At 41.2% G+C, this 27,036-nt stretch overlaps 1 protein-coding gene across 3 annotated transcripts in view; it reads right to left on the bottom strand.

Annotated features, from left to right (window-relative positions):
• Positions 1 to 27,036, bottom strand: part of MAP3K20 (mitogen-activated protein kinase kinase kinase 20) — a 96,451-nt gene that overhangs the window by 29,603 nt on the left and 39,812 nt on the right. For all 3 annotated transcript variants that reach the window (XM_075431196.1, XM_075431197.1, XM_075431195.1), the window contains exons 5-11: positions 26,035 to 26,100; positions 25,059 to 25,087; positions 24,805 to 24,942; positions 18,669 to 18,755; positions 15,042 to 15,116; positions 9,537 to 9,643; positions 4,068 to 4,203 (exon numbers count right to left, since the gene is read on the bottom strand). In XM_075431196.1, the coding sequence (XP_075287311.1) occupies positions 4,068 to 4,203; positions 9,537 to 9,643; positions 15,042 to 15,116; positions 18,669 to 18,755; positions 24,805 to 24,942; positions 25,059 to 25,087; positions 26,035 to 26,100 (638 nt within the window). The remainder of the gene's footprint in view (positions 1 to 4,067; positions 4,204 to 9,536; positions 9,644 to 15,041; positions 15,117 to 18,668; positions 18,756 to 24,804; positions 24,943 to 25,058; positions 25,088 to 26,034; positions 26,101 to 27,036) is intronic.

Here is a 27,036-nt window from a genome sequence, read left to right as displayed (position 1 = left end):
GGAAAGGACAGAGCAAAAGTGAAAGTTAGAACCAATTTAAAAATTGAGGAAAAAGACACCACCAGATTAGTTGGCAATCAACAGAAAGCACAACGATTAGTGAATCTAAACACGGAGATCAAGTAAGAATTCATTAAACCAGACAGCTTCATTCTGGGGTCATTGTTCTTAAACGAAAGTGCAAAATCACTGAGTTGCATGGCAAGAACCACAGGTAGCAGAGCTTTCATCACAAAAGAAGGTTCAAACTCTTCAATCCTTTGTTTGTACAGCATAAAACAGAATGTGACATTTCCCAGCCAGGTGGACTGGCTCCCAAGGCAATCCGGGTACAACACAAGTCTGACTGAGTTGCTTAACTGAACTTTTCAGGATTGAAGAATAAATCACGTTAAGGTCAGAGAACCCAAACAAGCTCCTAAAGTTTGGTGCAGAAGTAGCAGCCCTCTAAATGTCAGAAATAACAGCAGCAGTATTATTTGTGCTCAGAAGGAGAGGAAGGGGTCACCCTGCCACAGCCACAACCAGAAAAGAGCCTCTCACCAATGCAAAAGACATGGGAACCGGTCTCCAGCCCGCACCAGCACCTTGCTTCTGGAAGCTGTCCCAGGGAGAAGCAGGCAGGGGAAGAGGGGCTGTTTGGTCGCCTGGTAAGCTTCTTCAGCTTGGTTGCCTTTTTTTTTTTTTTTTTTTAAGTGATATCAATAGATATCTGCCATTTGGTTGTAAATCCTATTAAATATCTACTGATTTAATCTTCACCTACAGATAACGGCATTTTCCTGATCCAGTCTGTTTGTAACAACAAATGCAACACGCCCTCTCCAGCTACATAATGATTAATCCCTCTTCCGAGTGGCTGGGCTAGTAACCTCTGTGACATGCTTGCCTGTTCTCCACAGGGAGTAAAAACTCAGAAGTTTCATCCCAAATTAAACTACCTACTACAGCAACAGCAAAGGAGCCATGTGTGAACATCTGAACTCATCATTAAAAAGGACAGAATCTGTCTTTTTTTCCTCCCGAGTTTTCCCTACTTGCACAGGCTTTCTATTTGCATTGTGGTTAATAAAAGTTAGTGATCATGGTTTAAGAAACAAAAATAAAATTAAGAAGTTGGGGAGATGGGGTGCCCTAAACACTCTTCATATGTCCTATGGCTAAGTGATGAAAGAACCTGCAGCTAAGCTTCTGTATAACTGGCTATACAGGAAAAAAACAGTTACACCATCACCAGAGTGCTACTTGGATCAAGGACACCAAAAGTTCCTACTGATAAAGAGAAGGAATATTCTAAAAACAAGATGCCACAGCACACATGATTCAGTGCCAGGTAGTTCTTCCATCAGCTACTGGAGTTCTAGTCACTTTAGATCAATGGAAAAGCATTCCCTGACATAGCGGAAGAGTTCCCTATAAAAATCAACAAAGCTGCAAAACAGCTTTGCTCTAAAACACGTTTCTGGGTCAGCGTTGTGCAATGCCTGGCAGTGGGTAAGCTGTGAATGGGCCATAACTGTGGCTCATTTTGTGAGCTATAATCATCTTACTCCCTTCATATTTTTCCATCTTGTTATCGGGAGAACTTCTGAGCTCTTTGCTACAGGACCTGCCTTTGGTGCTGCATTGCATATGATAACCATCATGAAGAGACTTTTATAGATGGCTGGGTTCCCCTATCTCTGTACAAGCCACTTTTCTTCTTAAATGACCACCTGCAGGTGCATGGCACCATAGGTGAATATCTGGATTTCATGTCTTGCTCACTGTCTTCCTCTAAATATGAGCTTCAGCTTAGCTACATACACTCCCTTCTTAAAGTCAGGTCGTCTTTCAACAGAAGTCTCTCCTTTCACTACAGCTGTGGATATATTTTACTCCTCCAAAAGGCTCCAGATTCCCTTGTGCAAGAGGCTTTTGGGGATGTGCACAAAGGGAATTTGCAGAGATCAGACTAAAAGGTGTCTGCTGTATAAGACATAGCAGAAACAGGGTCAAAATAAGAGCAGGGAAAAACACTACTTTCACAGAAGTGTTTCTAAAGGTTGGCCTCATCCTTCTCTCATGCTGATGTGTGTAAAGCTGTATTTTATTTTTTGGAGTAGGAGCAGCCTGCCACTCATAGCTACCTACCATGCAGGATGGCAGGATGAAGCTTCTACCAACCCTAAAACACTGGAGAACCAAGTGGCAGAGACAGCTTCCCTGTTCTCCTTTCACTTGGTTTGAATTTCTCCGCCTCCACACCACTTTAACAGTTATCTGCTGGCCTCTGGTCTTTGCTGCAGAGCAGAACGAAGAAGTGGCTGCAGAGCGTAGAGCAGGTATGACAGTACCAGCCAAGACAAAACAAGGCCTAGCGCTGGTTAAGAACCAGGTACAAGCCTAGCAGGCACCCTAAGCTGCGTTATTAGCTCTGGCTGCCATATGTTTACTACAGTTTTTACAGCCAAGGTAGCAGCACATCTCCCTGTTGCAATCCTCCAGTGTGATACTGCTGGGCGGGCATACCCTGAACCAAGGGAAGGAGGGAGACACTTGACTCCAAGGATTATAGCTTGCAAACACAATGCCCAGGGATATTTTGCAAATGATTTCCAGCTATGAATCTAAAATATAGTTGTATTTGTAGCCAATGCCTTGTAGAAATTCACTTGCTATGAAAAAACCAATCCTGCTTGAACAAGACAATTTGTGCCAGTTTGTCATTTTTTTACCAACAAAAGGGGTCTTTTTAAAGGGGTTCTGTGTAACAGTTCACTCAAGATCTATGGAAAAAACAAACCTATATTTCTCTATTAGAAGAAATCACATTTAAATGCAATGGGAGAGTTGTGTTAATGTTATGCAGAAAGATAGTTCATGCTTAGCACAATAGGCCTTAGCACAATGCTTTATTCTTTCAGCAATGCCAGCTCTAAGGGAAAAGTAGAAGTCATAAGCAACTACAGCATAAAAAACCCTAGGGCCTTGCTCATGAAAAGATTTGCTCATTAAGGCTGTGTCTCATGCTGTGCTCAGGATAGATGATGGCCACAGCTCAGTTACTGGAAGTTTGCAAGCATTAAAGCAGGCATACAGGTATCTACTGAGAACATACAGTATCTGCACATAGGAAAACATTCATTCTTCGTGATTTCATGACTGCATGTTCACAGCTGGAACATGAATGCAACTTCATTCAAACAACAGCAATAAGCTATGCCTTAAAAACAAGCTGTATGTAAATAGGTCTGGCTGCAATCAAGGTTACAAAATAGGATAAAATTGTGCATAAGAAAAATCATATGCTACTGCAGCCTCAATTTGGTACTTGTTTTGGCTAGTGCTTTAAAAACAAGCAGGTAACGCAGTATTTTTCTTAACAATTCTGTTGTAATATGTCTAGCCATGCACTAACCCTGTGGTCCTCCCTCTGCCAATCAGTAGTCAAGAGCATCATATTACATTAAGAAATTCAGGATAATACAAAGGAGTTTTTTTCTTCAATTTATTAATACAAATGTGGCGATCCTAACAGCTAATAACTGGCCAGTACAAGTATGTTAACTATAATTATGAACAAAGCCCTAACTTAACACTTTAAATTTTGACCCTCTTTTTCACAGAATGGAAATTTGCTTCTTCTCTAAGAACAGAATTAAAAAAAAAAAAAAAAAAAAAATCCACATAGGTTTTTCAAGGCTTCTTCTGCAAGAAACAAATGGTTCTTACATTTAAGGCCAAATCCTACATCCATTAAAGTCAACAACTTTCTAGTTGAAAAATGAATTTATTGAATGCAATCAACTTTTAAAGCTGAGAACTATAATTAAATCAATGGGAAACTAAAGTGTCCATGGCACAATATGAACTATCAGCAATATCTGATATCTAATGTATTAGACAAAACTTTAAAAAATTGTATAGTTATTTGCAGTGATGTAATAAAACAGACTTTAATTGGCGCAAACGAACAACTAAAGAAAACAGGGGCACTATTTCCTTGGTATGTCATTAGATGTACGTAGACAAAGCTCCAAATACTTTCTGAAGTAACATGAAAGGTTGAATTATTGTCTACTTACAGGAGTATTGGACTGTTCGGTTAACTTCTGCTCCCACATCCTCAAACGTCGCTCCCGTTCCTTTAGTTCCTGCTCTTTAAAGCTCAGATCACGCTCCAGTTTCTTTAGTCTCTCTAAGGTTGCCTCAATTTCACATCTGCACGGAGACAATTTGTTACATCTTGTCTTTTCCTGACAGATATAAATTGTTCATAATTCCCACCTGAATGTTAATTAAATGTGAAAGGCAGAAAAGTACAATACTAACTCAAGCAGTTCATTTAATTACCAAATGCAAAGCCTTTCAGAGGTTTAAGAACAAACTGCAATATTTACACTTGAGAATAACCATAATACCTTCAGTTAAAGAAAAATAACATTTAAAAGAGTAAAATGCCATATAATAACAATATGCTAAAAATTAAAATGCCATCTTTTCCCTCAACATCATGAAACATAGTCTAATCCATAATGAAACTGCATTAAGAACTGGTAATGGGACAATCATTAGCAACACAATACAGACAGTCTAAGAAGCTCCTTTGCTTGGGTTTATAACTTGGCTACAAATATTGTTTGGACTTATACTCAAAATGCACAAAAGCAGCACTTGGGTGTTTTTCCCACTTACCTTCCTGTTTCTCTAGGCGAAGATGTAAGAGCAAGAACGTAAACTGTGGTATGACCCAGCCCTGCAAATGGCTACAAATACAAGCTTCTCGAGTTTGGAACAGTTAATAAAAGGATTTGGTCTACTTTTCTCTGCTTCTCCCCATACATGCAAAGGTGTGAAAAACAAGAAACACAGGAAGTGAAGGCAGCACTCTAAGAAGCTTCAGATATTGTCTGTATTTGGTTGCATTGCATGTACTTCAACCCTGAACCAAGTTGTTTCCTTTCCTGTAAATCTCCAGTCCTAGCAGGGTATGATTAGGCTCTTCTCCAGTATCAACCTAAAGGAGTTCAGGCTCTCAGTGTGGGGAAAATGCATACCCAAATAATCTATGTAAGTAAATGAAATAATTTAAATATTCCAAATCTTATAGATTTCTTATTTTAGTAAGACATCTCTGTCAGAGAATAATGCTTACGAAGTGCAGCTAAAGGATTCAGAGCTGGAATAACTAGCAAACTCTACTGCAAACTCTACCGCCACGCTTAATTCTGCCGCAAAAATCAGCCACCTAGGGCAAAGGCATTTATCACACTTCAGTCCTGCTGAGTGAGCTGTTCAGTGGGGTGGTCAGAGCAAATGCCCCTCACAATTATTGTACTTCAGATTTCAAGCAAAATTCTCTCTCGTATTTAGGCATGCACAGGTCAAGGCTGATCTCTGTGCTGGGTGGAAAGTGGTCACACATCCTCATAAAGAGACAACAGAGGAACAAAACTAAAAAGCACGGGACAGAAGGTCAGAAAGTGACCCCTCTCCAAATATCCATTTCCCTATCATCAACCCTTTCTGTCAGGTGCAACATACACTACGCAATCTACTGTGGGAACTACACAGCAATTTCAGGATAGTTGCAAGCGCTGCTTTTCTTAGTTTGTCTCTCAGCATCACTGCTACTTATACACCACTCTCTAATTTCTAAAATATGTAAATTATGTTCTCTTTTAAATAGCATTCGGCACTAGGAAAGTCCTGGTAACAATAGCTTTCTGTATGTCAAAAGTCTGTTTTGTGCTGTAATTACCTCTCTTCATTAGACAGAAATGTCTCTTATAATAAAAGGTCAGTCTGTGAAAACAGTTCCATTCTGAAAAATAATTCCATTGTATAATAAAACCGTGTAATTAAAGAGAAGGCTACCGTACATTGCCCAGTTAATGAATCTTACTTCATAAATGAAGCAGCTTGAAACATTATACGTGGTAGGGCATGTGGATTTGTTTGCTTCTGCAGTTCTGCAGTCTAAGCTTACTGGCTTTTCTAGAATAGTCTCATTCTGTGACATTGAAGAACGCATATGTATTATTAGAAACTATAATGATAAACAGTCACAGATTAAAAACAATGACTGGCATTTGTTTACACGTCTTGAATTGCTACTGATACACTAACAAAAGTATCACTAATAGACTATTTTAATCATTAGACCAGCCACTCATGGGGAGAGGATGGCAGGAGAAATGCAGCTAGTATATATGGCTAAATGCAGACAAATGTGATCTCTCACCGAATTGGAACATCATTACTTCAATAGTAATTTTTTCCTACTGTAATAAAAGTGACTTGAGAAAGAGCTCCAGAAAGATCACAGAATACGAACTTAAACATAAGGCAGACCTGTGTAACTTAGTCGTAAGACAGTGCCCCTATTTGATTGAACAATAAAAATTTGAAGCGTAGAACAGTTAGGAAATAAGACACTGAATTAGTTTAAGGAAATGCTAGAACAGGCAGATTAAAATGTATTATTAATATAGACATCAAGACCAGTAAATGTTGCAAGTAAGACCACATTAAACATAGGTCAAAATGTCATTGATCTTATGGCCTCTGTCAGTCACGCAGAAGCTCAGCCCACTCTCCAGTTTCACGCCAGCCAGCCAGAGACATTGAAGACTATGGCTGCTCGCTCTTACAGGTGCATTTTCTGCATACAAAGAGAACCTCACCTTGTCTTTTTTTTAAGAGTGGGGAAAAAAAGTAACCCAGTTCATCTGAGCTTTTACTTGCTTTGGTAGGTGCAGCATCCCCACGCAAGTGCAGTATCTGGATCACTAATTTGGAGGTCCCTCAAAGGAACAAACGCAACCTTCGCTCTTCCCAAGCCCATCCTTCTCCAGGGCTCTGAGAGCCAGGCTTCATTAAAATACCATATATCTTGGTAACACATCTCATTCTTTCCCTATTACTGGTTCAACTATCTCTTTGCAAACCACTATGGGATAAGAAGTATTAAAAAAACAAGCCAATGAGTAAAATCAAAGATTTTTCAATGCACAAGTTCAAAAACACATTAAACTTCTGCACAACTGTTCTCAGAAATGGTCTTAGTCTGTTTTCATTTATCCCTTGGGATCTCTTTATGCATACAAGTCTTTCACGTACTTTACCTTGCATATTTTTTGCATACTTTCTGTTCATGCGGCTTAACCTTCCCGAGTGTCTCCATACAGACTCGGCTTTCACACCAGGGAAGGCAGCCGTCACCAGAACTCAGGTAAGGGAACCCCTCTCATCCAGCTGCTGAGGAGCAAGTCCCCACGCGACTTGCACTCTTTCTGCACCCTGTGTTTTCATTTCAGCTGAATTCAGAAATCACCTTTGCTTTCAGGCAAATCGTGCCTCCTCATGAATTTGTGTTCTCTCTCTTACATTTCCTTGCATGCAAGTTATTTGTTCTTCAAAAATACCCGCCAAATTTACCTTTAATACAAGTCTCCACGGTAAGAAGTTTTTCCATGACTTGATAGTGCCAAAGAACTTTTTTATTTCTACGTGGCTTTTCATTAACACCTTGTTAGCTATTCCTCATAGGAACAATTTAGGTGCATTGGAATAAAATTTTCAAGAAATACTTGAGCTACCCGAGTAGTACTCTGTCCAATTCTGGGCTCCCCAGTTCAAGAAAGATGAAGAGCTACTGGAGAGAGTCCAGCGGAGGGCTACAAGGATGATGAGGGGACTGGAGCATCTCTACTACGGGGAGAGGCTGAGGGAGCTGGGCTTGTTCAGCCTGGAGAAGAGAAGGCTGCGAGGGGACCTAATAAATGCTTATAAATATCTGAAGGGTGGGTGTCAGGAGGATGGGGCCAAGCTCTTTTCAGTGGTGCCCAGTGACAGGACAAGGGGCAATGGGCACAAACTGAGGCAGAGGAAGTTCCGTCTGAACATGAGGAAGAACTTCTTCCCTCTGAGGGTGACGGAGCACTGGAACAGGCTGCCCAGGGAGGTTGTGGAGTCTCCTGCTCTGGAGATATTCAAGACCCGCCTGGACAAGGTCCTGTGCAGCCTGCTGTAGGTGACCCTGCTTCGGCAGGGGGTTGGACTAGATGACCCGCAGAGGTCCCTTCCAACCCCTACTATTCTGTGATTCTGTGAGTCACATTCCAAGACAGGAATCAGTTTAGCAAAAGAACAGAAGTTTAATGTTACCAAATGCCAACTACCACAGCTTTTATTCTGCTGTATTGGCAAGATGTAACCAATTATTTGTTTTTCCTAAAGGAATTTGCATACTTGCTCATCTTTGAAACAAATATTTTCACTCTGCAGGGGTATGTAAGAAGCCCCTCACCGAGGGATATTTTTCTTCCACCCCTCCTCGTCCCCCGCCTGCCACCAAAGCCACAGCACGACGTCCAGAGCCGGCACCAATATGGGGGGGGCGGTGGGCCTCGCAGCACCGCCCCGGCGCAGGTGGGCGCTGCGGCCAGCAGGTGGCGCGCTGCCGCCGCCGGTGCCGCCGCGCCGCGCTGCCGAGGCCGGGCCGGAGCGGTGCCGGCGCCGGACGGGCCTTTCACCGCCCCACGGCGTGAGCGGGCTGCGGCCCGCCGGCAGCTCCCCGGCCGGCACGGCGGGCCCGGCGTCCTCGGGAAGCCCGCGGGGGAAAGCCGGGCGCCGGGTTCGATCCGGGCCTCGTGTCCGGCTGCGGAATCTGCTTCTGCTCCCGGCTGAGCTGGAGCGGGGCCAGCGCTGCTTAATATAGCCCGAGGCAGGGCCGAGCGGCGCAGGCCTTCTGCCCGCGCAGATCTGTGTTCGATTTTCCTTTCCGAAGAGAAGGATGCACCGGGAAGCGGCGAGCTTCCCAACTGACAAACCCGCCTCGGGGACAGCTTTTTGCAGTTTTGGCACAGACAGAAAATAGGCTGAAACTTTTACTGTGAAACCGTGTCACGTAATAAAATGTTCTCAGATCTCACCTCCATTTATAATCACTCAGGAATACAAATCACAGTCAGCAATCGGTACAATCATACGCTCCAGCAGTACTGGTGCACTGCGCAAAACCAGGGCTGGCCTGGGCGCATGTTGGATGCGTGGACACACAGTCAGCACGCAGGAGAGAATGCACAACAAATGGCAGAACCCATGCAAGTGAAGACAAACGGAGGCATGATTTGAAAATTTATTCTTTTATGCCCTTTATCCCTTTTTTTTTTAACATAAACATACGGCTATATACTGTCTATGAAAATTGCATCAAACATACATACACCCAAATTATTCTGCCCTCATGCCACTGACTGAAAACGTGTAATTGGTTTTAAGATGTGAATCACAAAACCATAAATATCATGATACCTAAACCAGTGTAATAATAAATATAGGGTAGAGCTAAATGCATTGGCTCCTAATGCAAGTTTCACAACATTCTGGGCATTCCTGAAAAACAAGGTAAGTTACGTTCTAAAAATACCTCAAGCACAGATATTTCCTACCGATACATCATCGGAGGCTGATGTCTTTGTCAAGAATATGGACTCGCACCATCCCAGAAGAAAACCACATCATTTCATCCTGGGAGGAAGGAAACTTACCTCCACTCCGCCTTGTTGTGCAGGAATGAGTTACACTGGTCTGGAAGGTTGCTGTCATTTGACATCGATTCCAGGATTGAAATGATCTGCTTGAAAGATGGCCTTTTCTGAAGACAAAATAACAAAACACAGCATTTGCATTCATATACAACTACTACTGAGTAAAATTATTGGCGGGAATTTTTCAATTGAAAGACTGTAAGCAGCAGAAACTGGGACGCTGCTTTCTGAACACACCATCCTACAAGAGGAATGTAAATTTGTAAATGTGTTGTTTTTGTTATCCCCACTGAAGAAAAGGTTAGTTTGGGAAGAGTCACATAAGCTAACAGGACTCAAGCCTTAGCTTAGTCTCCTGTATCCACCAGTAAAATCTTTTGGTATTCAGTAAGAGCATTAAATAACATCAGTGGCATCAATAACCATCAAGATTCTTAATTCTAAACAACAAAGTTTTCCTCAAAGGAAAATACTGCCCAAAAGAGAAGGCTGGACCCGTTAGCAACTGGTAATTAGACAGATGGCCTTTTACAGGAGTAACCCAAACTCTTTAATGTGTGAACAAGCTATTCAGCTGCCCATCAAAAATGGGCTGCTGGCTGCAGTTCCTTTCTTGCAGGGAAGGACTGACTTTCCAGAAAAACCTCTCACTTGGCTATCTCAGGAGCAGCCGGGGAAGAAGTGAAGATCTACAGGCTACATGAGGATGTCTTGCCTGGCAGCCGAGCTCATGTCAGCGATGCCTGTGCTTTTCTGTCCTGGGCTCATTTACTGAACTTTCTGTTCCTGGGCTCTCCATCCAGCACCCACTGTGCTCGCTAGTCACAGAGAGCAGCTAAAATTCCCCTGTGTTTGCTACTTTCCCCTTAGTCCCAAAAGGAAGCTCTGAAGTAGAATAACCAAAAACTGAAAAAGCCACAGTTAAATGTGTTTCTTGAAAGAGCGCCGACTCTGTTAGTCTGTTTGACAGACCCCAGACAAGGTTGAGACAAAAGGTTGAAACACAATGTAGATACATAATAAGGGGATGATGCACATTCTCTCTCTATCGCGCCTGTAATTATACCATTTCTGCTAAAAATTACAGATGCCGCAATTAAAACGTGCATTTTAATTTGGGAGCACAAAAACAATTATGAACAATGCTGAGGTGTCTCTCCCAGGAAGATCCAAGTGATTTCCACATTATAAAAGAAAGACAATTTCTTTGTTTTAAATGTCAAACAGCATGAAAAAGTGTCAAATGCATAACAAAAAAAAAAGACAAGCTCTCTTAGACTGTAACGCTGCACTATTCGGCTGTAACTGGAGGGTTTGTCTATCATTGTTTGGTCCATCTCCGTGATTTCAGGCAACCGGCAGTTGGATGAGCTATGCAGATCTCGCCCCAGCCACCACGTGCTTATGCAGCTTGGCCCCCCGGCCCAGCGCCCTTGGAGCAGAACCTGGGCGCGTCGAGCAGCACGGCAGCAGGCGCCTACTCAGCAGCACATCGCTTGCACTTGTTGATCCCAGCGTGGAAACCCAGTGGAGTCCCCCTGCATTTAAAGGGGGGCTGGGGGAGGCAGCAGTCATGCCCCTACATGCGCGATGCTGCTGGACCTGCTGCAGCTGAGCAGACCCTGAGCACGCCCTGCAAGAGCGCAAACCTCCGCAGTCCAGGAGTGTGCTGCATCAGGGGTACAGAGCACAAAATTCACCACTGGCATCAACTGGGACAGACAACTCCGATGCAGTTGTGGGGAAGGAGAACCTTCCGACAGCCCTCACACCCTCTTCTTGCTACAGCTGCATCTCTTGTTACCAACCCAGTCAGTGGGAACTGTTTAGGGGATCCAAGAGCTTCCCAAACGGTGAGGAAGCTGCCAGGTGGGAGATTGTGGCTACCCACCAATACACCAGGGTCCTGCTGCTGCTACGTACTGCCCGAGGGACTGGCAGGCGCGTAATGTGCCTTTACTAAATTAATTCTGTTTTCAGGAAGAGGTGAAGGGCAAACATTCCCATGCTGCATTAATTACAGTATTTTATGACTAATTTAGGATTCTTTTACAAACCACTTCCATGAGTTTTGCTTGATCCTTCTTTCTTGGGGTATACTGGGAAGCATAGGGCAGGGCTGACACCAAGTGAGCACAGTCAACACTACTATCAGGCCTGCCTGGAGAAACTGGAGTGGAGGATGGTGACAGAAAACAGGGCTTTTACAAAGGGCGGGTGAAAGTACCGACTGACTGATTTGGGAGGAGCAGGCACACACACTCCTTGGGTCCTACACTACAGGCAAAGGAGCTGTTGAGTTGTGCAACTAGAGCTGGAACAAATGCACAGTCACACAGTACTAACAAAGCTTGTACATCTCTGGCTGGGCAATTTCTGTGAACAGCCACCAGCTACCATGCCAGCTTCGTAGCTGCCAAATTCACAGGTACCAGCCCTCCCTGGAGGCAAAGACGACAGGAGAACACAAGCCTACACTGTCATGTGGGTTTTGCTGGTTTCTTCCCCCTAGGCAAGGATAATTTCAGATTTAATAAATGCACTCTAAGTGCAGACTGATACCTTGGTTAAAACTGGCAAGAAGTGATTGTTGAAACTGGCAGCCCAAGCTGAGAAGCTTTTTTTAAAAAAGGCTTATTTTTAGTGGATGACAGCTTAGCACTTTCTAGAAAGTCAGGCATCTCAAGTCATTCCTTATAAGAGATTCTTAAAATATCAAGGCATGAGTCGCCTTTGAAAATTGTTTCCCTTTATATCTGTGATGTCTCACACAAAAATCTTTAAAATATATGCCCCTCTAGAAATAATTCTGGCTAATGTTTTCGGTTTCCTTCCACTCAGTATTTCTTAATAAATAGGTCTGCATAAAACCAGGATATTTAATCCATATGGCTTTCCTTTCTTGCTGCTTCTCTGTTCCCAGGTTTCTGATATCCATTAAAATATTCAGTAATTTATAAACACCTTTGATGTTAAATTGGGGATAAACTGAAGGAACAGATGAAATGAGAAAGAACCACTCACCTGTGTTTCAAAAGCAAGTATCCCCAGTAAACAAAGGCATCAGTGGTGAGCAACCTTGTTTGTACAATGATCTAGTACCCAAGCAAAAGCAGCTTGTTTTGTAGGGATTTTAACATGTGGAAGTAGTTATTTAAGATACTTATTTACCACTGAGATTGTTCTTTAATAATTACTGACTTAAAATAATTAGTAATTAACATTATAGTAAAATGCTTTGAACCCACTAGGGACTGTTTGTTCCAGCTAGCGCAGTTTAAACTGTATAAAGACTACTATTACAAATACCATATGGAGCAATGCACTATGGACATTTTTCTACACACATGAAGAAAGTCTTAAGAATTCAAAGCCAAGTCAGTAACTCTGTCCATTCCCATGAGGAAGTTACAGTGTGAGCAGTGTCTGACATACCAGCTGCTCTGCAGCAGCTCTCCAAGTGTATTCTGTGGCCAGTAAAAGCACATCCCTCTTTCTCAGGGTTAAGCCACCTAAAGATACCTCATGCTTTCTGCAGGCTGAAAGTATGCACGTTAGCAATTGCTTTTGAGCAGCTGACATCCTCAAGCTCACCCCTGCTTGACCTTCAGTAACTTGTTCATGCATTGACTATCTGATTTTCTAAAGCTAATCCTGACGAATAGGGAACGTTACACGGAGCTGTATTTTAGAGGAGTGTGCTCCATCTTTTGGCTCATGCAGGCCACACAGCCTTTTATCAAGGCATTTTGAGAGCTGTAAGTAGCTATCCTTTTCCAACACGTGACTGTCAGTCACATGCCCAAACTGTTACCAGAGATTACTCCATTTCAGTCACGCAAACAAAGCATTTATAATTGCCTAACAGAAGAGAAGCTGCATGAAAAAAGTAGCAAAGAGCAGACTGTCAGAAAAACCCGTCTAACATGAGATTCACTCTGCACACATCAGAGACATCTCTGGCAATGCCCAAACCCAGGTGAATTGCTCATGCAGACAGAACTCAGCCTGATGGCTGGGCATCCCTCTTACAACATGCAGATCCATCCCTCTACTTCAAAAACAGCAATAGCCTTCTGGGCACTTATATATGTGGCTGGGGCAAGCCCACAAGCGAGCTAATCTAGTACGTCCCGCAATGACAGAAAAGAAGCTCCAATAATTCTTAGTCCGTGGCATTTCGTAGCGATGCTGATGCTTGGGAGTAGTTATTAAAGCTATCTAGTTACCACTGGAAAGTACCTGTCAGTAATTACTGACCTGGAACTTAGACAGTCTACTTGTAGAATCAAAGACTCAAAGCATTTTTCTCCCCTCCTTTCTGTGGAGAGGACAGAGGGAGATATTATGGGAACGGTATTTAAATGGGTGTTCACGTGGAAACCACACGCTGATGATGGATCTCAAGTTTCCAGATCCACTCTATAGGAAAGCAACTCCTTGCTTAAAAAAAAGAAACAAAGAAGGGAAATCTCCTTTCTCATATTGCTCTTCTGTGGCTACTTTCTGGTGGTAAATTCTAGTTTTAGAGCACCTGAACGCTATAATTCGCCGTGGGATTAATTTTAAGTAACTTTCTTCTGGGTTTAAAGGAACAAAGTTCTTGCTGGTGCCTTGACTCGAGAAAAAGAGCATCATTTCCTTTCCTTACCTATCCTCCCCTCTCTCAAAGACCTTCATAGGCAAAGGAAATGGATGCTAACACTTGGCAACAAAGCGAGTATGCCTACAGGCTCTTTCCAGCCAGTTTTATGTACAACAGGATGGCAGTAGAGTCAATTTAAAGAAGGTAACTCCCATAATCTACAAAAGCTTTTACTGAGTAAACACTGTCTTTAATTTCCCTTTTAGTTTATTCTCATAGGGGCAGATTAATAGTGAGAACGGTTTGGCTCTTTAACTTGTATTTTTACTGTTTTTATGGTTAAATGGTATATTAGTACTTCTATTATTTTATTATTACAGTGTAATCATTATAAAGCTCATCATTCAAAGTCCTAAGAGAAAAGATTAGGAAAGGTTTAACATTAATTTAGAATGCGTTGCTACTGTTGCCACCCACATTTTATGGATTAATTTATTCTTTACATGTTTTCAACACAAAGAAGGCATCAAAGTTGGACCTTGAAATGGATACATCATACATGATGCTCACATACATGCAAGAAAGATTAACTATTACCTACTGAAAGAAAATAGAAAAGAATAATTTTTCACTTGCTCCAAAATGGCTTGCCATTTCACCCTATTTACAGGCATTGTCTTGAGAAGTCAGGTAAGTTAGTAGCATAATAATTCTTGATTAAAAAGGAAGTAGAGACATTTAGGTATAGATATGTAAACACATGAAAAGACGACAGCCTCAGCTATCTTTGTGAAGAACTGTGTCTACTAGCATGCAGCAATGGTGTTGCAGGGACTTGTCCCCCAAAGAAACACTAACACACTTCGCAAAACAAGGCGGGGGGTGGGGGTGGTGCAGAAATCAAATACAATTTAAATTACCTTTGAATCAGCATCCCAACATTGGTGCATCAGTTCTGCAAAACTTCTGGGACAACTGCTTGGAATGGTTAATCTCTAAAGGAGAGACAATGTACCAGTTACTGGAAGCATTTCCCTTTAAGCTGCTACTAATAGATTTCCTATAAAAGCAATGCAATTCAAAGAAGTAAAACACACTCTTCTCTAAAATGCAATATAAAAACTGAGGACTAATATATTAAAAAGAAAAATCAAAATTACTAACACTAGCAACATGTACAAATTAATTAATAGACCTATAAAGGAGGAATGGAACAAATGCACAAACGGAGTTGCTTAAGGAAGCTTGGAGACAAGCAAGTGAAAACAAGGCAAACAACTTGTCATACTAAAACATAACAGCTTGTGGAGGTTACTGCATGGTATTCTAAGATGCTAGTCAAGATAGGTATAACGTACAGCCTGCCCTAATTCTTTTCTCCCACACAGATGATGCAGCTGTACAATTCTATATTAACTTTTGATATAACAAATGGCTGAAATATGGACTAAGTGAATTAAAGAGAGTGTAGCTCTACATGACTCAAGAGACGTTTCATGAGCCAGTAGTCAGAAGGATTAATGAGGACATGCAGATCTCAGAGAGCACTCAGAGAGCACAATGAACTCATATAAATATTTCCTGATGACTGAAGACAAGGAGTTGCTGGTTATAGCCAGGACCTCTGACTACAGAGAATTAGTTTGAAGCTTATTTGGTTTCCTTTGCTGAGAGTTTTAAACAACTAAAAGACTCCCTCAGTCAGTCTTGGAGGACTTCTGCTTTAAAGACTCTGCCTCCACATTAGAAAGTCTAAAAGCAAATGCATTCTAATATACACACATCCAGATACTGAAGCCTCTCCAGTTGAGATTAAACGTGCATCCTGACAACATTATGCATATAAGGAGATCACTCTGCTCTTGCTAAGGCAGTTAACTGACTTGAGATGTTTCATACTAAATTAAAAAAATACATAGATTAAAAAACCCCCATTTCCTTAGTGAAAATGGGTCCAAATACAAGAGGGGTCAAGCTGGAAAAAGGGTTCCCTGTCCTGTAACAGGTGAGAACCAGGTATTACAGCCCTATTCAGACCAACCTGCCAGGAATACCCTTTGATCTGTCCTACTCCTGGCATTTCAGAAGCAAAGCAGAGCAAGTTGTGTCAAATTGTACCATTATATTATTGCAACGTGACCTGCAAAGCCTGCAAGCCACAGCAGCCAAAGTGAGAGTTAACATTCTGCTGCACAAGCATTTGAACACCATGAAAACTGGAAACATGAGACACAGAGCCAGGGCACTGCAGGAGTATGATTATTAAAATAATGTAACACCTTAAGGTGCAAAGCTTTCTGTGCAAGAAATACACAGAAATTTGTACAATGCATAAACAAATTGTACTGGTGCTTGATCTCTGGTTGAGTCATTAGTCTAAAAATATACTGGCTAGTCTTGCTACAGTATTTGTCTGTAACCCTCGCTGTCCAGGAGGTGGAAAATCAGCTGCAATCACCATTTGCATGTCTCACTTGTACAGAATGTTATCTGTCATGTATTATAGAGATAGTAGGTTCCAAAAGTGTCATATTATAATAAAGATGATGTTTCTCACACCTAGTATAATCTGAACTCTCATGTTTTTCTTTTCTGGATTAAAACAAGAAACTCTACCAGAATAAAATTTACACTGTGAAATTATGCTGAGAGTCGAAAAAGACCCATACAGAATCACTAAAATCCACTTCATTTGTTGGGCTCTGCCTTTGCAAAGGGGGATTCTTCACCCTGTGCAATTATGTTTTGGCCTCAGACCCACACTGATTTTAGTAAGAGACTTGCAGTGCAAAAAATGAAGGGCTGGCTCAACAGTGATTCAGTTCTGTTGTGAACTGGAACTATGCAACCCCCATGATGTCAACAGATTGAACTGAGAGCAGAACCTGACCCTCACACTTGCTTTGGGACATAGAACTATGAAGCAAAGCAGCACAAGCTGACTTTTACAGGGAACATGCTCAGCATAAGCCTTAAGTCACGGCCAGAAAAAATAAAAACTATGTAAGCAAGCGTTAATGCCCTGGCGCCCTGCCACCTAGCAAAGAAGATGGTAGCAACACGCTAGGGGTACCTGGCAGCCAAACAGCTGGCTCTGAACATGTCACCCGTTAGGTTTCTTCAGCCACAAGTAAAAACAGTGATCGTTTCCACATTTTGTTCCTACTGTATTTTACACAGTTCCTTGCTCTGAAGAACTGCAGAGAAGTGTGTGTTTTACCCTCCAACATCTTTCAGCGTATGACTACATCTCTTTACAATGTTCCCAATGCCACTCTGTACTCTTCACATAAAACCGCACATGGTAGGCATAGAGAAATACTGTTGATGGAAGGCTTTGTGGTTCCTCCTTCAAACTGATGTATGAGGCTTTTCCTAAACTAGGAGAAAGAGCCTCATTGTGCCTTCTGCTCTGACAAACACTGTAGAAGACCACAGCCTTAACCTTTCACACTGTTAGTGCAGCATTTCTGACTAATCTGTATATCACAGTATCACTCACTGGAATTAATCCAGTCCTCAAACAGAAGAAAAAAAGAGCAGGGAAAAAAAACACCAACAAAAAATATTAAACTAAGAGGAGGAAACCTAACTCCTCTGTTTAACTCTGAAACATTTTGAGAAACAGTTTATGTAGAATAATAGGAATCTGTATTGTACAGCCACTGCCTCGCCATTGTAATGTTTCCCAAGCTTCCGCTGTGTCTAGATAGAGGAGGTTTCATCTTTGTGGAGGATTTCCATGCTTGTCTGTGTGTGGTACAGTCACAACTTTAAATGTTTTTTAAATGTAGTTACTGTCTTTGATATCAAGGGACTATGTGTTCAGATATACGCTCACATGTCCAACTAGCTGAAAGCCTCAATTTATGAGAAGAAGAAAAGCGAGGCTGGGGACACTGTACAAACGGTGTTTACACCACTGAAGTCCTTTTGAAATGGAAAGACTCTGCATGAGGAGGCTTGCAGCTATGCCACAGCCTTGCCGATACCAGTGAGGAGCTCATCTTCAATGTAGTGTTGAACGTAGGTGGCAAAACTGTAATTTCTCTCTTTTTTTAAAACTATTTTTTCTTCTTTTATTTTTGAAATTTTCATCTAAGCGGCAGTTTCTTGTACTATAGTGACTCCTGCTGGGAGAGTTAAGTTGAAGTAGCTGAAGGTCTCTTACAGATATATCAACTCCCGGCCAGTAAAAAGATGTCCTAAACGCAGGAGATGGAGTTAAACTGTTCCCCTACCTTGGACGCAATGGCTTCTTTCATCACTAAGAACAAACCCCTAGGTTTTACAATTGAGACTGAGAAACTAGTACAGTACTTGTACAATTTTTGATCTACAGCATCACGACGTGAAGCTGCAACAATTAGATGTAAAGGGTCCATTCATGAGGAATAACATCACTTTGACCCTTTGTGTTAGCTCCTACTGCTAATCTTTCCATACGCGTGAACTTACTTTCAATTTGAAGAAGATGAAAAAGTCTTTTGCAAAACCCCAATACTGTTTTCTGATCTATGTACCTGAATGTAGAAACGTAGTCTTACCTCGTTTTTTTCCACTACAAGCCAAGCTACTTGTAATCCTTCCAAGCCTTTAAAGGGGACCTCCCTTGTTAGCATCTCCCAGAGAACCTGGAACAGAAAAAAAGAAAAGAATTTTTATTTCTGTACTTTGTATTTTAAATACATTATTAAACCTCGATACAGCACTATTCTGTATCCAATTATCAGGCAACCAGTTTCCATTTGCAGGAACTTGGACCAGTGTTTGTGTGCAAGATCCTCTCACTAAATTAATTTGAATGTTTCTGCTTTTTCCTCTACAGAAAAGCCCAGATGAAAAACCAGGTTGTGCGGGGTCTAATGCCTGCAATTTTGTGAGAGCCATGGAAAATGCTTTTTACTTTCTTTGTATACTATAAAGTTCACATTTGGCAGTTGAGACTTGGGAAGACAATGAACTCCTCTCCTTCTCAGCCCCAACCAGACACATCTTTGCTTTGTACTCATTTTGCATTTAAAAATATTTCTATATGATTGCAACTAGTGCTTGTCAGTAGTCAGAATATGATCCAGAAGGTATTTTGCTCCTATGACATGCCTATGAAAATATTAAATATAATTTTGCAAGCAAAACTGTAATTACTTATCTCCAAGTACGTGGCTATGTTAAAACCAAACAATACACAGCATATAGAAAATTACTCTGCTCTCCTCAGTACCTTACAGATGCACTGTCCTTAGATACAGAAAGATCTCCTAATTTTGCATGCTTTTAGCATTCTGGTTAACACAGTACCCAAGAATCTAAGCTACTCTGCAGAAAAGACTTTGGCATCACCAAAAAGGCTTCAAGTCAATGAATGTTACTTGCTTTTCTGCCATTGGCACTACATGTCGGAGTTCAACCAAATTACCAGGCACTTTGTACCTTCATTTGTATATGTCTCTTTTTTTCTTCTTTTTTCTTTTTTTTTTTTTTTTAAATCAGAACCTTCATCTACGTATCTTGCTATAAATATCTAAATACCATATACCAAGCATATCAACAAAAAAGACATAATTTACATAGGATCTGACTAAATGCATTAAGACCCTTATGCAAGTCTCTATATACTCACTATTTGGGTGAGTACCCAGGCTTATTCCAGTTATACCATTTCAAATGGATTCTGGCCAGCTATGAAGGTAATTAGAAAGATAATGCAAGAATATTGGTAGATGCTGCTCAAGCAGAAAAAATGCACTGAAGCAGAGTTGGGCCTTTAATCAAGTGAACAGGGTAGTCCATCAATAGACCTACCGGAATGATCTGCATGCTTCAGAAAAAGGTAAAGGTAAGGGTATCCTGGAAAAATAAGTAAAAGGAGAGTTTTCCTGAGAATAAGAAATATATGTGTATTCAACTCTCCCATTTGCTTTAATTCATTCCTTTCAGAAGGAAAAAAACGGTATCTCAATTTGTAATTGCAATTATCACCTCTCTAATGGTAGAGAAGGAAATTTAACTGTGAGAGAAGGAAATAATTTAGCAGTCCCATGTAATTTAGACAAAAAAAGCAGCGTACAAAGCATACAGTTTAAAACAAAAGCCCCTGGACCAAATCAAACATGCAGTTGAGCAGCCTTGCAGAACTACCTCATCTTAACGGCTGTACCAGGAAACCACAGAGAAGAAACTCAAGTTTGTACATCAGCCAGACCAGTATCTAAAAACATCTTCCAAGTACAGAACAATGAAATACATGTTAAATGTCTCCAAGAGTCTTGAGCAGGAAAACTATACTGCTCTGCTACCTTTCTTTCGAAGGCTGTAAATAGTAAGAGTTGTCTCATTTCATTCATGTATATAAGCGTGCGCAGAACATTTTGCTCTGGATTCCTTTGTCATGACACTTCTAGTGTTTATTTCTACTGCCTGTATGGATCACTGCCTTCCTAAACCAACAGCACCAGCTTAAAACACTTCAAGACTGCACATAGTTCAAGAGAAAAACAGCAAACTGACACAGTACGAGGAATTTTTCTTAATGTCTCATTTTTTACTAATAGTAGAACAAAGTAAAATATACCAAAGCGGGATATCAGAAATCATTGTATTTATTCACACAGGTTTAGAAAATGTTCTAACAGCAATGCAAGTTTCATGTTCAGGCCAATGGCGTAGATAAAGCCTTTCCTTCCAATGGTGATTATCTCTGTCTTCAGTTCTATATGAGCCTCAACCCAATCTCATGAATCAGCTACCCTGAATCCTCAGCTAAGGTGAATGACGGCATTATCAGTTTTTCTTAGAAGCAGCAAATGGGTATCTTCTGCATTCCCATTTGTCTCTTCCTGTCCCCAGGGTCACTCAGCAGCAGAATAAGCACCTCACCCTGACTTACCCCGGCCTCTTTATTGTGAAATACAACTCTGCTCATTTTCAGAACTGGCTCCCCAGCTCACCTCATATGGAAATCAATCTACCTTCCATTTCTGGTGTAATTTAATTGATACTGACACGGTTCACTTCCCCTCCCATCTCTGACGGTGAGGATCACCTGCTTTCCTGATCACATCACATCTCTGTGATAACAGACAGCAGGTGCTCACAAAGAAACAGCCAAGCTAGACACAATGAAGGAAAACAAAGCAAGATCATTTAATGTAGTGGTTTGTAAGCTGTGGCCTCTGAAGATGTTGGGCTTTTCTTTGCATACAGAGAAACAGAAAGGAGAGACAAATGTATGAATGTTCATCCTACACATGAAGCTGAGAGTAAGAATTACGTGGTCTTCAGAAAAAGCTCACACAATTACTTCTGTTAGCTCAGCTGTGCATTTCAATTCTTACCCTCTCAACTATGTGACAATCATCAGAAGGAAAAAAACAAAACAACAAAACTCCTACACACCCACCTGAGTGCAAAGCCAACAAAGATTCAAAGTGCTGGATAGGATAGGGAACATCCAAAATTAGTTACATGAGAAAAAGCAAACACTCGGAACATCTTCACTGAAAAAAGGTACGTTCCTCTTGATAGGAAAGTATTCACAGATGAGGGTCAGAAGCCACAATCAGCGGAAGTACAGCATAAACAGAAAGGGCTGCACTCTTAGAGGTACTGCCCTTAGGCATGAAAATTAGGTCAGTCTTCTCTGCATTGATCCAAGTGGAAGTTAAAGATCTCATAATTCTTTTCAAAAAGAGTAAGGGATAACCCCTGGAGCTGGCCAGCATTCCCTCTATAAATAACGTATGTTCTCATAGCTAACGCAATGTATGAACTATTCCTAGGAGCATAACAGCTGCTACACTTAATGGCAGTCTCTAGGCTACCAATAGCCAGTTAATGGTTTTACTTTTTTGTTCTTGTACATGTTAAAATAATTCAGCTACATCGCATAAGCTTTCTATGTTTAAACACATTTATATTGAAACAACAAACACACACTGCAGTGCACTACAAACAGTTTTGCCAGGATAACATATTCTGAGCATGTATCTTCATGATTTCAAAACAGCTTTTAGAGTGAACATTGTAATTCCACATATACTTTCATATCTGGAAGAGAAGCAAGGAAACATCTTTAAGCAACACACACAATGACATGCGAGTTAACTTCTGGGCTGATCACTTAACACTTGGTACCTGCTGTTTAGCGTATGGATTTGGAAATGCATTAGGAAAGAGAATCACAGTATGGCTGAAGAAAAGTGCAAGATGTGTCTCTGTGTTGTACTAAATCTCCTGGAACATTTAGCTTTAGCATTTCATGGCAGTATTATAAATTATTTACTATGTATCAAAGAGAATATATGGACCTATTTAACCATCCATGAAGAGCAAGACAAACTAATCTGAACGTTAGCTATAAACATAGATGCAACTGTTCACAAAGAGGAAAACTCATTTCAGCTGAGGAGCAACCCAGACCTACAAGGTTGCAGAAAGACTTTGACACTTCATGGAAAAAAGCTCTTGCACACCTTATGCAGAACATTTAAAATCTCAGACTCCTTTGTACAAAGAAAAGCCAGTCAGGAAAAAAAAAACAGCAGAAAAGAAATTAAAGAAACCATGGGGAAGGCGACAAATATTGCAAACAGAGTATCTATTCCTAGCATCTTACTAGTTTACATTTGAAAGTATTCTGTTCTTTGTTAACAGAACTTTAACTGAAGAAAAGCAGATTTGTCTCTCTAGCACAAAAGCTGCTGGCAAGTGTTACATTTTGAAAAGAGATTCTTTAAATTTTGTTTTTATAGATGATAATCATTTGAAAAGACAAAAATACCCTTTCTAAGATTTTTTGTTTTCAATCTCCTAGCTAATTCTCTGATAGTCTAACACTTCTTATAGGGAGATTCCAACTTTCAACATTCTATTCGGACAATTTCTTGCTGGAATAACCTCTTTACGTCAGTAATTTCATCAGCAGAGAACATGGGCCACTGCCATTCTTCATTTCTACCCCTCTATTTCCCCTGAAAACAGTGGTGTTCCAAGATTAGAGTTATAAAAAGATTAATTCATTCCTACATGCTTATGAATTCTTAAGCTTCTACCCACAGTAGAACACATTAGCTCAAAAATAATATATTAAAAAATGTGGGTCAAATATTATTAGGCATACTGAAGTAGCACCGTACACTCTTAACCACATCAAAATATTCTAGTAACACTGAACTGTTGTCATACAGAGGGTAGTTGAGTTTTACCTCCAAGCACAGAACTGTCAAGGGAGCTCTACCTTTTGGACAAGGAAGAATAAACTATGTGCGACATACTGTTCCCAAGGCTCTTGTAATACTTGACATGATATTAAACAATTTCTTACCTTCTCCCACTTCTAGAACATTACTTACAGTCAATTCACACCAAGATGACTATGTGAGCAGTTTGAGCTATAAGACCATGTTTGGAATTTCTCCTCTAACGTTTTTGCTTTGTTTTGAAACTGGAATGTTTCCCTTCAGTGGATAATATGTGATTGCTTCCAGTAACAGTTTACATTAACATGTACATTTGTTACCTTATGTTCTCTTACTATTTGTGACCTAGTTCAGTTAAGCAAGCAAGGATGTTGAATCTGCTTTTTCTCCCTCCTTGCACACCTTCAACTTTTCATTTGTAAGTGATGCCACATCATCTTTCATATTTTTTTCACTATAAACAACTGTTTGGCAAAAAGTTTAAGTCATCTTCCATTGGGACATCAGCTTAGCTATGTACAGCCAGAGGTGCTAGCTTAAAACCATAGTGCTTCCCGCACCTCTATCTCCTCCCATCCTTCAAAGAGGCAATACTTGACAGGTACTGAAAGAATTCCTCATTCTGCTACCCACCACTGAACTCAAAACCAAAAATGGTTAATACAGAGGTATGCATGGAAACTACAGCCCCACTTCCTTTCCTGTTTCCCACAAAGCATTCATTACTGCTCTCTGTCAGAGAAGAGCCTATAGGGCTAGGCACACAATTGGTCTCACCAGTAGGGCTATTTCTAACTTGTTTTGCATTGCAGAGCAAAACCAAATTAGAGTTTAACTGTGGACAGACTGAAATAATTCACATTACTGTACCTGAAAACCTGATATTCTGATGAATTATTAAGTGATTGTTCCTCCTTCAGAAAAATGGCAAAGCAATGCTGGTCTTTTCTGTATTTTCTAGACATGGCGTCTACCTCCACAAGAGGTACAGTCTCTATTCTCACAGCTAATGACAGCAGGGTCTTTTAAACAATTAAGCATGGAGAAGTGGCTTACTTTTTAACATAAGATCAGTGTCATTCCATTTTATGGGAAGCGGAATCCCAATAATTTCATCCTGTTACATACCTATGGCAAGACAACCTTTTTCTCTTCTGTTCCACTAAAAAAAACAAGCAGAGATTCATGATGCAGATTGTTCAGTGGCTCCTGCGAGCCTTTGGACATATCCTGAATACTTGTGGCAAAGCATGGAGTTCCTATATTGGTATGCTGCTAACTTAATCACATAAGGATCTTACTAAACATGCAAGACACTGTTCTTCCTATCATTTTCAAGCATGTAATTATAAATTATGGGTTGGTCTTGAAAGAAAGTGTGATAATTTTTGTTGTCCTTATTTAGAATTGTTGCTCTTGCATTGCACGAATTATGTCATACTAGAGATTTATTACTACGCATAGGGAAATGAGAGGGACTCACCACTCCATACGAGTATGTGTCACACGTTTCAGACACTGGGAGACTTTGGATAACTTCTGGGGCCATCCATGGAAAAGTGCCCACTAATGACATGTGTGTTGTATGGGAGTGGAACCTTGAGGCACCAAAATCACAGATCTGGCAAAACATTAATAAAAAATAAACAGATATTAGGATATCAATCTCATTCAGTAGGCATCAAAACATCAAGTCAAGCAGCAGCACCTCTCTACAAATAATTAAAATGTTCATACCTTTAACACGCCATCAGCAGCTATAACAACTGAAAATGAAAAAACAATAGGTTACAAGAATGCTATTAAAATAAATACACTACATTTTCACAGCAAAAGACTTTGCATTTAATCAAGAAAAATGATCCTGCAGTGAGCAAGCACCTGAACATGCACACAAGCACTATTGTCCTGGCTTCTCTGAGAAGCTTTAGAGAACATCTGCTGAACACCTGTAAGCCTCTGAACAAACGCTACAGACAAACTTCATTCTCCCCAATGTAGTTAGGCTTAACAAGAAGCTCTCTGAAAGACTAATCAATAAAAGGAGAAAACTTACAACTGAGGTGATATCTAGACTTTTCTTGACTATTATCTCCCCCCGTGTGCATTCTTAAAATCTACATCGCTCCTATCCCAGTACTAGTAGTGAAAGTTTCAGTTAAAAGGCAACGTTCTGCAAACTTCATAAATGGTCATCAACTGCCAAGTACAGACTAACCAGTGCAGCTCCACACTTGAGTGCATATTACTCAGAAACATAAATATCTGTCAAACCTCAAAACAGGCCACAGTAAAGACAAGATTTTCAGATAAGAAGTAATAGACTTTATTCAGTCTATCATGTCTGGCATCTGCCAGCCTCTCCTGGTACTCAACCCTTCCAAATAGAAAAAGGAAGTGAGGAGGGTCCAGGCAATGTCTGTCAGCTGATAAGATACAATCTTATCAGGGTACAATCATGGTCAGCAAGACACAACTTGAGAAAGCCCTCCACAGTGCTCTAAATGATGCCAGGGACTGTAACGAAGCACAGACAGGCTCAGGATGGAGAGGAGGGAAGAGGCTCTTCTGTGCCTCAACAACTCCTAGTGCAGCCTGACAACAGCCAAGGCATGCGTTAGTTCTGCATGCTCACAAAGCTCAGGTACAGATTTAAATGCTACATTAACAGGTAACAGTAAGTGCAGAGCGTTTCAGTGTTTTGCTACTTTACCATTCCTGGACTTCAGGTCCCTGTGGATTACTTTCACTGGAGCTTCCATGTGTAAATAGTGCATTCCTACACAAAACAAGGGAACAATCTATAGTTAGGCAGGCTGAACATGGTCTTCACCTATCAGCGGTTCCCACCAGCTGTCTTCATTACAAGCTGGCGTATCTGAATGCCATATCTATGCCAAGGAGAAGGACTTGGGGCTACTGGTGGATGAGAAGCTCAACATGAGCCGGCAATATGCGCTTGCAGCCCCGAAAGCCAACCGTATCCTGACCTGCACCAAGAGAAGCGTGGCCAGCAGGTCAAGGGAGGTGATTCTGCCCCTTTACTCCGCTCTCATGAGACCCCACCTGGAGTACTGTGTCCAGCTCTCGAGTCCCCATAATAAGCAGGACATGGATGTGTTGGAGAAGGTCCAGAGAAGGGCCACAAAGATGATCAGAGGGCTGGAGTACCTCTCCTATGAGGACAGGCTGAGGGAGTTGGGGCTGTTCAGCCTGGAGAAGAGAAGGCTCCAGGGTGACCTTATAGCAGCCTTCCAGTACCTGAAGGGGCCTACAAGAAGGATGGAGAGGGGCTTTTCACAAGGGTGTGTAGTGATAGGACAAGGGGGAACGGCTCTAAACTAAAAGAGGGCAGATTTAGTTTAGATATTAGGAAGAAATTCTTCACCATGAGGGTGGTGAGGCGCTGGGGCACAGGTGGCCCAGAGAAGCTGTGGCTGCCCCCTCCCTGGCAGTGTTCAAGACCAGGCTGGATGGAGCTCTAAGCAACCTGGTCTGGTGGAAGAAGTCCCTGCTCATGGCACGGGGGTTGGAACCAGATGATCTTTAAGGTCCCTTCCAACCCTTACCATTCTACGATTCTATGATTCATATTGATATGCTGAAGGAGAAGCAAAGCTTCCCATAATCTACTTTCAGTAAAAAGCACTAAGCAAAGCTCATATATCTCTCGGAGCATCTATATGGGTATGTTAATGCTTTTTAACGCCATATT

Source organism: Opisthocomus hoazin, chromosome 9, assembly GCF_030867145.1.
Source record: "Opisthocomus hoazin isolate bOpiHoa1 chromosome 9, bOpiHoa1.hap1, whole genome shotgun sequence".
In the NCBI taxonomy this organism is placed as follows: domain Eukaryota; kingdom Metazoa; phylum Chordata; class Aves; order Opisthocomiformes; family Opisthocomidae; genus Opisthocomus; species Opisthocomus hoazin.
This window is presented reverse-complemented; position numbering and strand designations above follow the sequence as displayed.